Source organism: Rhineura floridana, chromosome 4 (assembly GCF_030035675.1).
Source record: "Rhineura floridana isolate rRhiFlo1 chromosome 4, rRhiFlo1.hap2, whole genome shotgun sequence".
In the NCBI taxonomy this organism is placed as follows: domain Eukaryota; kingdom Metazoa; phylum Chordata; class Lepidosauria; order Squamata; family Rhineuridae; genus Rhineura; species Rhineura floridana.
The window spans coordinates 207,749,262-207,764,963 of record NC_084483.1 but is presented as its reverse complement, the minus strand read 5'-3'; the positions used below and the strand labels follow the sequence as shown (position 1 = coordinate 207,764,963).

Sequence of the window (15,702 nt, the reverse complement as noted above, 5' to 3'; positions counted from 1 at the left end):
GCTTGAACCCTCGAATTTTGCGGATACCCATGTACTTTTAACGTTTATATTCCTGTTATATGGGGATAAACGGCAGGGCAAAAAAAAATGGACTTGGCGTGCCCTAATGGTTGCTGAGAGACTTGTACTTGGAGACTGGAAGAGCAAATACCTTCCTACACTTCTGCAATGGCCTGATGACCTCAATGACCTTGCTACATTTGAGCATAAACACCAACTTTGTCTGTATTAATATTTGGATGGTGCATATTGATCTACACACATAAACTAAATGGGTGCATAGATGTTTAAATGTTTTGTTAATATGAGTTTTCTCTTTATCTCCTGTTTGTTTCTTTATGAAATAGCAATTAAAAATACAAAAAAAACCTTGCAGAGGTTTTGCAGGCACTGCTCCATGGCGGTGTCTGCAACCCCCCTTTCTGCTGAACCAGGTTTTTACATGATGTCAGGGTAGGGCAGATGAGCGTGGCCGAAACGACCATGCTGGCCAGATGGAAAGGCCTGGAGGGCCTAATCAGGCCTGAGGGCTGTAGATTCCCCACCCGCATTGCACAAGGTTACCACTTACCTTTTGCTCCCACGGTATCTTCCACACACCCCTGCCTTCTGAAAGTCCCGGAAGCAGCCGTCTCACATACAAATCTTACTTTTGCAGCTGAAGCAGCTGGGCCACAGCGTGGACAAAGTAGAGTTCATTGTCATGGGCGGGACATTCATGGCACTTCCTGAAGAATACCGAGATTATTTTATCCGCAACTTGCACGATGCTTTATCGGGTCACACGTCCAACAACGTGGCAGAGGCCGTCAGGTAAGGTGCCCCCGGCTGCAGATGCCATACTCCTCTTCTTCTTCTGTTTATTGGCTTGGTTTGCTTGCACCAGAAATGCAGCAGGAATTAAACCGCTTTGGGAACTGCTTTAAGCAGCCTTCGCCAGCCTGGTGCCCTCCAGCTGTTTTGGACCGTAGCTCCCATCAGTCCCAGCCAGCATGGCTGTGCTAGCTAGGGCTGACAAGAGTTGTCGTTCAAAATATCTGGAGGGCACCAGGCTGGCGAAGGTTGGCTGAAAAGTTCATTTGCATGAAAACATCTCCAGCTGCTTCAGGGCACATTGCTGCTGCTGCTTCGGATGACTCTTTGGCTGCCCATGTGGATTTTTCTCAGAGACGAGTTTTCGCAAGCTTGCTGTGACGGTGGAAATCTAATAATAAAATAAATAAATAATGGTGGATAGAAATTGGGGTGACCAGGTGGAAAGGAGAGCAGGGTTCCTGTGCCTCTCTGATAGTTCGGCAAGAGGGAATTTGGACAGGCAGAGGCAGCCTTAAGTTCTTGGGCTGATCACCAGTTAACAATTAACAGCTAACTGTATTTTTTAACCCGCCCTGAGGCCTCTGGGTGAAGGGAGGGCAATAAATAGTAATAATAAATAATAATAATAAACTCACTGGATGAGGAAGGTGTCCACCGAAGAGTTCTTGAAGAACTCACGTGTGAAATGGCTACCAAAAAATGCAACTTTTCCCTTAAATTGGCCTCCAAATTGGCTGAAATAGGCTATGGAACACCAGTTTTTAGCAAGAGTGAGTGGGGTCTCCTTGTCATACAGCGAGCTTCCCGGCCAAGTGAGGATTTGAACCCAGGTTTTCAACCTCCTGAGCCCAACTATCTAGCAGGATCTTGAAGTGAAACCAGGCACGATGTTCATCCTGGGGATCTAACAGGCCTCTTCCTCTGGAGGGCAGCAGATACTTAAAATGTTCCGTTAAATATTTTTCCACTCCGTTCACTGAAGTTGCTTGCTTGAGGCGCCTTCTCATATTACGCCTCTGTTTTGGTGTGCGTGACTTCCTCACGGGTCATTCTGACTCCTGGAAGCCTGCAGAAAAAGTATTGCCGGGTGAATAACCCACACCATTGGCTCTGTGGTGCGGCATTTATTTATTTATTTATTGAATTTCTTTGTCGCCCATCTGGCTGGCTATCCAGCCACTCTGGGCGACGTACAGAATAAACATACAAATACAATAGCCATTAAAAATCTGGAAACAGGAATAATAAAATCTAGCCCACCCCAAAAGCCTGCCCGAAGAGCCAAGTCTTCACGGCCCGGCGGAAACTCATTAAGGAGGGGGCATGGCGGAGATCATTTGGGAGGAGGTTCCACAGGGTGGGGGCCACAATTGAAAAAGCCCTCTCTCTAGTCCTCACCAGTCTGGCTGTTTTGACTGATGGGATAGAGAGAAGGTCTTTTGAGGCTGATCTTGTTGGACGGCACAGCTGACGATGCTGGAGGCGCTCCTTCAGATAGACTGGGCCGAAACCGTATAGGGTTTTAAAGGTCAGAACCAACACCTTGAATTGGGCTCGGCAAGTAACCGGTAACCAGTGCAACTCTTTTGCACTGGAGTTATGTGATCTCGCCAGTGAGCCACCGCATTCTGTACCAGTTGCAGCTTCCGGACCATTTTCATGGGTAGCCCCACGTAGAGCGCATTACAGTAGTCTAGGCGAGAGGAGACCAGGGCATGTACTACCAATGGGAGCAGATGATTGGGAAGGTAGGGGCACAGTCTCCGTATCAGATGGAGTTGATACAGTGCTGCCCGGCTCACAGCCGAAACCTGAGCTTCCATGGACAGTTGGGAGTCAAGAATGACCCCCAGGCTGCGGACCTGGTCTTTCAGGGGCAGTTGTACCCCATTGAGCACCAGGTCCAAATCCCTTAACCTTCCCTTGTCTCTCACAAGCAGTACCTTGGTTTTGTTAGGGTTCAGTTTCAGCTTATTCCTTCCCATCCAGACACCGACTCCAGGCACTTGGACAGGGTTTCTACAGCCAACCTTGGTGAAGATTTAAATGAGAGATAGAGCTGTGTGTCATCCACATATTGGTGACACTGCAGCCCAAATCTCCTGATGATAGCCCCCAGCGGCTGTATATAGATGTTAAATAGCATTGGGGAGAGGATGGAGCCCTGCGGCACCCCACAAGTGAGAGGCCAAGGATCTGAAACCTCATCCCCCAATGCTACTCTTTGGTGCCTATCAGAGAGGAACTGCCAGGCATTGAACTGACAGGTTGCGGGCAGGGTTCTTCCACTCACAGGCCTCTTCCATGTGTGTGGACTCAAGAGTGACAGGCCCACTGTAGCAGTGGGTGGGGAGCCTCTGGCCTGCGGGCCTAATTAGGCCTACTAGGCCTCCATTTGGCCTATGATGCCGTTTGGGCCCAGCCATGCCCACCTGCCCTACAGATGATGTCATAGAAAGTCAGGTGTAGGGAAAGTATAGATATGGCTGGGCCAAAAAAGGGGATGCAGGCACTGTCCATCAGCTGATCGGTGGCACCTGCAAAGGCTATGGCTTGCATAGAACCGTGCATGGTGCTTTGAAGCCTCAATGATCAGCTGATTGTCGGGGCTTCAAAGCACCGTATGGGCAAAAAACAGCTCCTGGAAGATGTTGTTGTGACATCAGGTGATTGAGAGGAGAGTGGCCTCACCTACCCATCACACTTGGCCCTCAAGGAGTGGGGGAGATATGGATCCAGCCTGGGGGTCAGGTTCAGTTCCCTCATCCCTACCCTATAGCAAAGAGCCGTAGCTTAGTGGCAGAGCACATGCTTTGCATGCAAATGTCCCGGAGATCAGTCCTCACAGTCTCTAGATGCCTCTGGAAAAGACCCTTCTCTAGAGCGACGGCCGTGCTGGCTGGGGCTGATGAGATTTGTCATCCAGAAACATCTGAAGGACACCAGGTTGGGGTGGGGGAACCACAGGAAGCCCCCTTGCACCGAGCCAGACCTTTTGGTCCATCTAGCTTAGTATTGGCTATTACCCTGACTGGCAGCCATGGCTCTCCAAGGGTTGAGGCAGGGAACATTCCCAACCCTACTCAGAGATGCCATTGGGGCTTGAACCGGGGACCTTCTGCACGCAAGGCAGATGCTCTGCCCCTGAGCTGTTGTTCTCCTGCAAAGTCTGGCAAAGACACTCCTGAGTTAGCTGGACCCAGTGGCCTGGCTCTGCAGAAGGTTCTTCCCAAGTACCTAGGTTTGGAGAAGAAAAAAAAGCCGGAACTACTATTACTACATTATTTAGTATTTATAAAGAGCTTACAAGTGTCCAGAGCACTTAACATGTATTGCCTTGGTTCAGAGGATCTTAAAACCTTAATCCTGATGCGGGGGTGGGAGGGGAAGTCGAGGCAGGAATGGCACAACAGCAGAATATATTGACCCTGTTTATGACTGCCTGCTTCAGAGCATGGTCTCAATGATTGAAATAGCATTGTCAGATTTTACAAGGGAATCTACAGGACCTGAACCCTGTCAGCTCCTTGAAAGTGTGGACTAAAACCTGGAGTGGATTCTAGCGCCCCACTGACATGGGGTTGCCAGCCGCCGCTAGGCAGGATGCCCACCTGTCAGTCACCTGGTGTCAGCTTCAGAGGGGTTTGCTGTCACTCAGCGAGCTCTGCTTGCCAAGGAATAATCGGGGAGTTCACTTCAAGCTCCCACTAGTTCCTCTGCTGTTGCAGCTTTACGTAGCCCGCACCTGGGGCTTCTGGAAGAATAATTTGTGATGCCATGTCTGCTGAAGATAACATGGTAAGGAGCATAAAAAGGATTTTGACTTTGGAACAGCTCTTAGGATTTTTGCCACAGTAAAACATGTTGCCCAGAAGGTTGTAGGATCATCTTCCTTAGACTTTTTTTCAAGGAAATGGCAGGGGTAGACATTTACTGGAGATGCTTCAAGCCCAGGGTATCTGACTAGAGAGCAGGCAGATAGCTGGCGAATTCTGTCTAGGTGGCTCTGCTTGGGGGTTGATGGGAGTTTGGGGTTCTTTTATGTCCTGTTGTGCATCAAATTTGCATTCAAATTTTTATCCTGGCAAATATATGTGATGTAATGCACAGAATAACACATTTGGATTCGCTTCTGTGAAGAAAAGTGTCTTAACAAATTTAATAAATAAAACAAAATTGTGGTGGCTCACATTTTACACAGTTAGGGCTGCGACTAGTTTTTTCAGAAATGCCAATTCCATCATTGTCATTGTCACTGATATGATTGGTTCAATTTAAAATACGTTTGCATATTATCAGAGCTGAAGGAAGTATGTGAAAGCTTAGAATTTAGCCAACAAAAGCTGCTGTTCATTGTTTGCAGTAAAGGCCATATTAAATACTTTCTTTTCGTTCCTTATTTAACAAATAAACCCCCAGAACCAGTAGAGTGACGCCCTCCTTCCAAGTGCACCCTGAGCTTTTCAGTTTTAAAATTTGCCTTGTTTGCCTTTAAATTGCAATCTTTCTTGCCCAACATTTTAGTTGATAACCAGTTTAATCCACATATTATAAAAATGTAGGTCCCTAACTTGTATCAGAGATCCAGTATCTTAAATCATGTGAAGGAATTATATTTTGGCACAGGTTAGGGGTGTTGGATGGCAACATAGGTGTATGAAGTTTGTGGTCCTCAGAAGGGGCACTGTTGAGGGTGCTGCGTGTCTCAGAGGTGCGCTGGGTTTATACCAGGCTTTTAGTGTTGCCTCTTCAGCCCTCTGGAATCAATTACCATCAGAAAATAGACAAGTACCTAGTGTCATAATGTTTAAAGGCCTACTGAAGACTTTTTATTTTGCTTAAGAAGGCTTTCCCTACAGTGTAACCCAGTCATTCTTATGGGATATTAATTATACATCTGTAGAAATGGGTTTCTTGTTTTTAGACTTTGCAGGAATGGTTTTCTTTCTTTGTAGAACTTGTACTTTTTGAACTTTATTTCAGATTAATCTTGTTGTACACTGCTTCTATGGCTTCAGCCTGTGAAGCAGTTTATACATTTGTAAAATAAATAAAAAGTGCCTCTCACTTAAAGGCCTGGCGCAAAGCTGGGTGTCTTGACCAATCTTCAAAAAGCGTACTGTGATGCTGGAAGATAACACCCCAGAGGGAGAGAGATCATCCCACAAGTCAGCAAGTGAGAGTGCTAAAGCAGGTCCCTGCCTCCACATTGGTTGGTTTCGGAGCCTTCCGTTGACACGGTCCACAGGTTGTCAAGCTGTTGATCCTTTTGTGGAGATGGAGATTCTCCTGTTGCTGTTCTCTGTGGCCGGAATTGGGTTCTCCACGTACACACCATGAAGTTGCTGGTATGTGGACTTTCTCCAGTTCTACATGCAGGTAGCCAGCTTGTGGAATGTTCCAGCAGACGCTTTTTCTCCGGAGGGCATTGCATCAGTCAGCATCAATATCTCAAGGGGAGCTGCTCACCCGACCGCAAGGGATTTTCCATTTGTGAAGAAAGCCTGGCAGGGCTGATGAGAGACCTTTTAATTTTATCTCTTGAGAACATAAGGCATTAAGGGGATTTTCAGAACATTTCCTGGATCTCTATCAAACATGGACAGGGGCCTCAGCGATAAGGTAGAGGGCAGCCCTTTTGTGGGAGGACAGCTGTCTGTGTGGCAGAGAATCGTTACTCTCCTGTCAGCTTTTCTTCGTTCTAGAGAAAAGCTTTCACAGCAAGGCATCGGAATGCAAAATTCCACAGGGAAAGGGGTGGTGGCAGTAGAAGAGAGCCCAGAGAGCGGCTTAAATTATAGGTGCAAATTCTCTTTATCTTACCTTTCCCTCTGACTCATGTTGGGGGAGGAGATGGTGGCTGAAGCCGATCCAGTCATGACTCACAATCTGAAAAATTGAGTGAAGTCCAGGAAAGTTTAGCTTCCCGTAAAATTGCTGGTAACTTTTGGCAGGGAAAGGGAGTAAGATAAGGCCTTTTAATTATGTGCTGTTTGAAAAGGCTTAAAGAACTTGAAACAAATTGGAACCAGGCTGGCAGAGGACAAACCTTTTGGCTGTGATGGGCTTATCTTGCTGATGGAAGAGCGTTTGGCCTCTCGTTTTACCTGTCGAAAGCCGAGTTCTGCATTGTGCCACTTCATATGCATATATTGGGTTCTTTTCCTTTCTCCTTTAATTTGGGTGGTGGTGGTGGTCAACCTACAGTCATCTTGTAGTTTGTCTGAATTTTTAGTTCTGCTACTAACGTTGCTATTCCCTTGACGCAACCACTCTGCTGCTGGCTTCTGGAAACAATTTTCATTCTGCTAGTTCACCCATTTTCATTTATAATATGTCTTAAATACAAATGAGATGAAGTTGTATTGTAATATTGTAAAAAGATCTGGTATCTCCAAAGTATTTTTTTTTTCAAAAGAAGATTCAGGAGGTTCTTCTGTATCGCAGTATTTCTGAACTATTGATAAGTTGGGTACAATATTACTCCCAGATTGAGATGGGAGAAGTGTTTCCACTTCAGACATACGGATATATCCCTTGTTGCCCAGTTCCCAGAATGATGTCTTCATGGTTGCCCAATTAATGCTCATTTATCTATTTGTACAAAAAGCCCACCGTTCACCAAATGATCCCAGAGCGGGTTACACAAATATTACAATTAAAATCATAAAATAAAACCACAAAAGCGACCGATATTGGGGGGAAAACCACAGTGGCCCAGAACAGCAGAGAAAGGAAGACATCCTCTCAGCTAAAGGCCTCCGGAGAAAAGAGATGCACATTGACCTATTATTTATTTTTAATAAAATAATATCCCACCCTTCCTCCCAGAAGGAGTAGCAAACAAAAACACTAAAAGCACTCTAAAACATCTTTAAAGAAGAGCTTTAAAACATATTAAAACAAAACCACTTAAAAAACTGATTAAACAGCTTTAAAAACATCTTAAAAAGCCTTTCCAACACTGACGCAGACTGGAAACCACTAAAGAGAAAGCCCTCTTACACCCTGCCGGTCACATTCTGGTTTAACACCAAAACCCAATGGGGAAGGCAGCAAGACAGGTTGCTGGACCAAGGATAACTGCAAGTGAACAACGAGTTGGACAACTGGTCCAACCAAGCTTGAGAGGTTTAAAGGGCCAGTCCTCCAGATGAAAGACAGGCACGCCTCTGCCGTTCGGTAGCATCCTGCCTGGTGCACTCCTTGTGCCCCTGGACCAGTGAGGACCTATGAGAGGCATTTGGTTCCTCGGGGCAGTTGTCTGTGAGGGTCTGGGCTCTAGCCCTACAGATACAGGAGGTTCTGCTGGGGTTTCATGCTTATCAGCCTTAGTGGTCTCCTGATTTCCAGTGGCAGGGCTCTGGGCTCTGGTATTTAATTAATTAATTAATTAATTAATTAATTAAATTTTTATACCGCCCATAGCGAGGCTGTCTGGGCGGTGTACATCAAATATAAATATATAAACAGTCAATTTTAAAACCACCTAATCATCAAGACAACAGTTTATACATACAACAAAGACAAAATTAACATAAAACCCCATATTAAATACGAATCAAAAGTAAAAAAAATTCAGAAAAGATAAAACATATAACTATCTTTACAACATTAATACAAATACTAAAAGATAGAAATATTAAAATATTAAAATGCCTGGGCAAAGAGGAAGGTTTTCACCTGGCGCCGAAAAGATAATAAAGTAGGTATCATGACACTGCCACCTCTCACACTACACAGTGTCCTGGCCAACCGGGCCCATGACACCCAGGCTGGCAGCACTACCTACAGGGACTCCCCTCCTGGTCTACACATCCAGGGAGGCTGATGTGGGAGGAGACACTCCTTCAGATATTTGGGGTTCAAGTTATTTATGGCATTATCTGTCAGTGTAAACACCTTAAATTAGGCTTCGTAAGCGAATGGGCCATCAGTAGAGAGCTTTCAAGTCTGGCATGGTATGTGTCTGGGCAGTGATGCCCAATAGCAGCCTCACTGCTGCATTCTGCACTAGTTGCAGCTCCTGAACTGTCTTCAAGGACAACCTCACATAGGGTGTATTGCAGGAATCCAGTCTGGAAGTTACCAGAGCGTGGGTCACTGTGGCTGTGCTATCCCTGTCCATAAAGGGTCATAGCTTATGAACCAGGCAGAGCTAGAAATAGGTGCTCATCGCCGCCAAGGCCATCTGGGCTTCAAGCAGCATAGAAGGATGAAGAAGTACTTCTAAGGTAGACACCTGTTCCTTCTGGGGGAGCACCCCACCATCTAGAAATGGCCATCTCCTTACTTTACTGAGTAGAGAACCTTCAACACACAGTCACAACAGGCTGGCTGCAGCTGGCGGCCATTGTAGACTAAAACATCTGGAGGGCACCAGGTTGGTGAAGTCTGCTTGTAAGCGACCTGTCATCCTGGAGCATCAAGGGCTAAATTCATTTTTACCTCTGAATTGCTAACATAGTCAGCGGACCAAATTGAAAATAGAAATAAGTTGAAAGAGGATCAACAGATCTCTAGCAAGATTATGAGTTGCTCATCTGTCTTCTTTCTTTCCCTCTTTTGTGGGTTTTAACAATAAGAGTTATGATTAATGAATGCAATTCAGTTGTTGTTGAGAGAGAGAGCGGGGGGTCAGTGAATTAATCCACAACTTTGGTGAGGGTTGTTAGGGCTATAACAAATTGGGATTTCTTTATACTTGTAGGTGTGGGTTACCCAGGGTTGGTATCTTAAGGTAACTTTCTCTGAGTCTGGATGGATGCCGTTGTGCCCAGACTTGCTTCTCCATCTATGAAAGACGGGAACAGAGTGTTGATTCGAGTGTCGTGCTAACTAAGCATCCCATGAATGCAAGGATTTCTGCTTGTACAACAGAACTTCCTCCCTCCCCACGCACATGGCCTGCAGCCCCCAAAATCTGCTCTGGAGGTTTGGGGAGAACCCTTACAACAGGGGGTTCCCATACTGTGGCCCATGGACCACCAGTGGTCCGCAAGTTTTGTTCAGGTGGTCCATGGTGTGTCTGTGGATTTATGGTTGAAGACGAGAGACAGCACATCATCGCACAAAATATATTGATTTTTAATTGTGTTTTATTGCTACTTTTATGTCTTATGTGTTGTATTTTATTGTATTACAGTTTGAATTCTGTGGAATGCAAATTGTACCACAATAAAATATATAAGAAATAAAAGCAGCGGTAAAAATACAAATCAAATTTATGCAGGATCGAGCACAGTGCAATACAATTCTTAAAACGGCAGAGAAGTCATGAAGCGGCTCACCAAGACGCTCAACACTTTCCAAGTAGTCCGTGGGGAAAAAGAGTTTGGGAACCACTGCCCTAGAACATATTTTGGGGGAGCACTCGGGGAGGAGAGGGGAAGAAAATCCCAGCAGAAATCCTTGTGCTGACGGGACGCTCACTTAGCGCTGCATTGGATGCATCCCATAGGAAGTTGCCTGATTCTGAGTCAGACCACTGGTCCATCCGCTTCAGTCTTGTCTATACTGACTGGCAGCGACTCTCCAGGCTTTCAGACAGAAATTTCTTTTCCAGCCCTACCCAGAGATGCCAGGATTGAAGCCGGACCTTCTGCATGCAGATCAGATGCTCTACTACTGAATTATGGCCCTTCCCCAATAAGAGAATAATAGCCGACTTCAGAAAATGGTCAGCTTTCACCAGCTTTCTGGACACAGTGGTCTGTCCGTTGCGTCTGTCTCTGTGCTGCATTTTGATAGGTGTAGCCCATTGTAAATCTTTGCGTCTGGTAAACATCTGATCGATGTGCAGCTGGAAAAACAAAGGTAGGAAGATGTGAGTCACCCGGAGAGTTGATGCTGAAAAGGAGGCTTGACCTCCGACCGTTCAGTGCCTGGGTTTGTACTTGAAGTTTTGATGGAACAGGAACATTCTCGTGCGTCTAAAAATGAGAAGTGCTGTATTTAATAAGTTACCCCAGTGTTTTTCTACACCAGTTTACAGTTCTGTAAGTATACTGTGTCCAGTGCCCTTGGGAGTTCTCAAATCCAGTAAAAAGAAGTATTTTCAAATCTTTTTTTTTTAATTGGCAAAATAGTACCCACACTATCTGTTTAAATAAGAGCATAAGAATTGACTTGTGAATTGGATCACAGTCCAATGTGCTGTTTCAAACAGCCACTGACCAGACATCTCTTGAGCCCTGATAAACCGCCTGTGAAGGCAGTGGCCGTTCTGCTTCTCTCTTTGCATCCGATAGGCAGGCAGGGAGTCACCATAGCTCAGCAGCGAAGCACCTCATGCTTCTCATGCAGGAGCTCTTATCTGCCTGTGGCCCTGAAGGGCTGCAGTCAGCCAGAGTACACAATCCTGCAGTAGTAGCCTGAGTTTTCCTATGCTGGTTCCCAGGAATATACTGCCTCTCCCTCTCCCCCCAAGTTATTCCATTTGGCTGCCATGTCTAACAGCTGATGAATTCTTGGAGGATGGGTCTCTTAACAGCATCCCAGCTAATGCCACCTCTTGTGGCCTTGAATTTGCTGCCCTGGGCTCCTGCTGGGAGGAAGGGTGGGATATAAATCAAATAATATTAATAAATAAATAAAATTCCACATAATGCACTTCTATTCCATTTGTATCCTGCCTTTCCTTTTAAGGAGTTTGGTGCAGTGTACACCCCCCCCCCAATTATTTCCTCACAACAGCCTGTGAGGTAGGTTGGCTGGAGACTGACCCAAGGCCACCCAGGGTCAGGAGCTGCTGACCACTGCCCCATGTGGCAAGTCATGTCATTGCAGCTTCTCACTGAAGAACATTTTGGACAGCTGCTACCCAGACTGGCCATTGACTGCTCCTGGCCAAGAGGGCTTCTTGTCTCAGTGGAACTCAGAGCTCTGCCATTCCTTGTGTTTCTAGTTTTGCTTTTTGGTCTGGACTCTTTGTTTGTTCAATGATCCGACCTCCCCTGGGTTGCCCTCTGATCCTGATGACTCCTCAGTCATGGCTCTGTCCTGCTCTAGACTCCTGTGCATGGCCCAGCTTTGACACCCAGCGAGCTTCATGGTTGAGTGGCAACTGGAAGGTTCAAGGGGGGAGGGCTTATATATGCTGGTCTCCTAAACCACAGCTGCTGGCAGTGACGGGAGTATTGGGGATTACTTGCTCACAAGTAGATCCCCTCCTAACAACTCTGGGTCTGTAGATGCATGCTGTGCTGTCACTCTTTGGCCTGGACTTTCTAGCACTGGCGGTCTTGAGAGCTGGGGGGCAACTCCACTTCCTGCTTTGTCAGTTCCAGAGGTTCTTCATCAGTCATCAATGTGGATGGCCCCACAAGGGGATTCTTGGCATCGGATTCAGGGGGCTCTGCCTGCTCCTCAAGGCCCTTGACCTGTGGGGGTCTGGTTCATCCTCCAAGGCCACAGTGCCTGGCACCAGGTCAGGGCTAGGGGTGGCAGCCTGGTACCTTCGTTAGATTGGTGGGGAGGGTTGGATCCTCTTTGACAGGGGACTTAGGCGTGTACCTTGGGGAACCTGGAGAGCTTGCGAAGCACAGAGGGCAGGGAAAAAAGGGAAAACATTCCTGTTTACCTGATGGCTGAAGGAGACAGTTGCTGCAACCCAGAGATCACTGGATGAAAGAATGTTTTAAATCTGCAATTGTTTTTTAGAAATGCTTTTTGTTTTGGGGATGTGTTTGTCGCTCAGGGCTCTTTCAGGAGGAAGGGGCAGGATATATTAATTCAAATACTGCTAGTAGTTGTTGTTATGTGCCTTCAAGTCGATTTTGACTTATGGCGACCCTATGAATCAGTGACCTCCAAGAGCATCTGTTATAAACCACCCTGTTCAGATCTTGTAAGTTCAGGTCTGCGGCTTCCTTTATGGAATCAATCCATCTCTTGTTTGGCCTTCCCCTTCTTCTACTCCCTTCTGTTTTTCCCAGCATTATTGTCTTTTCCAGTTAATCACGTCTTCTCATTATGTGTCCAAAGTATGATACCCTCAGTTTCATCATTTTAGCTTCTAGTGATAGTTCTGGTTTAATCTGACACCAAATTATTTATCTTTTTTTGTGGCCCATGGTATACGCAAAGCTCTCATCCAACACCACATTTCAAATGAGTTGATTAAATAATGATGATGATGATGATGATAATAGATTGAGCTGTGGACCAGGTAGCCAAAGCAAGTCTCCCTCTCCTGGCCTCGTCCCGCCATCTGCACTGTGGGGATCACACTGGCATGCCTCAATGGGGGCTGATGCCCGTTGGGACTGGTAAGGTCTGCAGAAAGCAGGGAGACCAACAGTGGGTGGAGCCAGAGGTGATGACATGCAGAGGCAGAGCCAACCAGTTCTAGCTTTGTCTCCATCTTCCTCCTCCCTTCTGAGTTCTACAAAGGCTGCGCCGAGACTCAGGAGGAGGAGGAGGCCGACAGCAGGGCCACTCCCTGGACTGGGTGTAAGTAGGAAGGCGGGCAGGTGTGGGCTGGCTGAGGGCAGGCAGAGGTTAGTGGAGCAGTGCCCCGTTTGCCCTCCATTGTCTGTGCTTCAATCTGAGCCCTTGGAAGGTACTATAGAAATGTTAAGAATCATGACAGTTGGCGGGCATCCAACTAAACAGTCCTGCTACTGCAAGGGGTTTTAGTTTTGCAGTGCATTTTCCCCGCTCTCTCCTCTCCTCTCCCCATGCACCTCCTGCGTGCCCTGTAAACCTGCTCCGGAGAGTTGAGGGAACCCCGAAACAGATGCAGTTATGCTTTGGTAAGTGCCACCAATAAGTTGTATATACAAGCGGTTAGGACAGCGAAAAAGCTTTACTTTGCTGCCTCCATTAGGTCATCTCTATGCTGCCCAGCGGAGCTTTTTAAAGTTGTGCGTGGGCTTTTACACTCTGGCCGTCATGGTACTATAGAAACATCTGAAGCCCGCTGCAACGAAATTGCTGGGCACTTTCAGAATAAGATCGCTTGCATCCGTAGGGACTTGGACTCCGATGTTATGACAGATGATTCCATCGAAGTGTCCAGAGCACGGCCTTGTCCTTCATTATTGGATGAGTTGCAGTTCGTGCAGCTCGAGGAAGTGGACAAGGTGCTTGGAATGGTTCGGGCGACCACGTCTGTTCTGGATCCTTGCCCATCTTGGCTAGTGAAAGCTACCAGGACTCGAACCGCCGGCTGGGCCAAGGAAGTGATTAATGTCTCCTTGAGAGAGGGATTAGTCCCTAGTAGTCTCAAGGAGGCAGTAGTGAGACCTCTTTTAAAGAAACCTTCCTTGGACCCAGATAATTTGAATAACTATAGACCGGTGGTGAATGTCCCTTTTTTGGGCAAGGTTTTGGAGCGGGTGGTTGCCAGCCAGCTCCAGGCGCTCTTGGATGAAACCGATTATCTAGATCCGTTTCAATCCGGTTTTAGGCCCGGTTTTGGCACCGAAACAGCCTTGGTCGCCCTGTATGATGACCTTTGTCGGGAGCGAGACAGGGGGAGTGTGACTCTGTTGATTCTCCTTGATCTCTCAGCGGCGTTTGATACCATCGACCATGGTATCCTTCTGGGGAGACTCGTGGAGTTGGGAGTTGGGGGTACTGCATGGCAGTGGTTCCGCTCCTACTCCGTGGATCGTCGCCAGAAGGTAGTGCTTGGGGAACATCACTCGATGCCCTGGACTCTCCATTGTGGAGTCCCTCAGGGTTCGGTTTTGTCACCCATGCTTTTTAACATCTACATGAAGCTGTTGGGTGCGGTCATCAGGAGTTTTGGAGTGCGTTGCCATCAATATGCTGATGACACGCAGCTCTATTTCTCCTTTTCATCTTCTTCAGGTGAGTCTGTTGACGTGCTGAACCGTTGCCTGACCGCGATAATGGACTGGATGAGAGCTAATAAACTGAGACTCAATCCAGACAAGACCGAGACACTGTTGGTGAACGCCTTCCCTGCTCAGGTGGTGGATGTTCATCCTGTTCTGAATGGGGTTACACTCCCCCTGAAAGAACAGGTTCGTAGTTTGGGGGTTCTTTTTGACCCTTCCTTGTCTCTCGAGGCTCAAGTGGCCTCGGTGGCACGGAATGCGTTTTACCATCTCCGTTTGGTAGCCCAATTACGCCCCTATCTGGATGGTGATGACCTCGCCTCAGTTGTTCATGCTCTGGTAACTTCGAGATTGGATTACTGTAATGCGCTCTACGTAGGGCTGCCCTTGAAAACAGTCCGGAAGCTTCAGCTAGTGCAGAACGCGGCAGCTAGACTATTGACGAGGACCAGTCGGTCTTCGCACATAACTCCTGTTCTAGCTCGTCTACACTGGCTACCTATTTGTTTCCGGGCGAGATTCAAGGTGCTGGTTTTGACCTATAAAGCCTTACACGGCGCGGGTCCGCAATACCTTGTGGAACGCCTCTCTTGCTATAAACCTACCCGTTCACTTCGTTCTGCATCTAAGGCCCTCCTCCGGGTACAAACCCATCATGAAGCCCGGAGGGTGGTTACTAGATCTAGGGACTTTTCTGTGGTGGCCCCCGAGCTGTGGAATAGCCTCCCCGAAGAGGTACGCGTGGCGCCTACACTATTATCTTTTCGGCGCCAGGTAAAGACCTTTTTATGCTCCCAGGCATTTTAACTATTTCAATTTTTTAATTTTCAATCTTTTAAAATGTATTTTGTTTTTAGTTTGTGATGTTTTGTTTTCCTATTTGTGTCTTGTATATGTTTTCGTTTTTACCATTATGATGTACTGTATTTTACCCTTGTTTGTTCACCGCCCTGAGAGCTATTTTGCTATGGGCGGTATATAAATTGAACGAAATAAATAAAATAAAATAAAATTTAGAAGGTGTATTGGAAGACGAGGGGGCAGGGAAGTCCCATTGCAGAGCTAAATCTCCTTGCAC

At 46.8% G+C, this 15,702-nt stretch overlaps 1 protein-coding gene across 2 annotated transcripts in view; it reads left to right on the top strand.

The window, feature by feature from the left end:
• ELP3 (elongator acetyltransferase complex subunit 3) overlaps window positions 1-15,702 on the top strand; it is a 121,709-nt gene that overhangs the window by 14,750 nt on the left and 91,257 nt on the right. For both annotated transcript variants that reach the window (XM_061625856.1, XM_061625857.1), the window contains exon 7: window positions 659-813. In XM_061625856.1, the coding sequence (XP_061481840.1) occupies window positions 659-813 (155 nt within the window). The remainder of the gene's footprint in view (window positions 1-658; window positions 814-15,702) is intronic.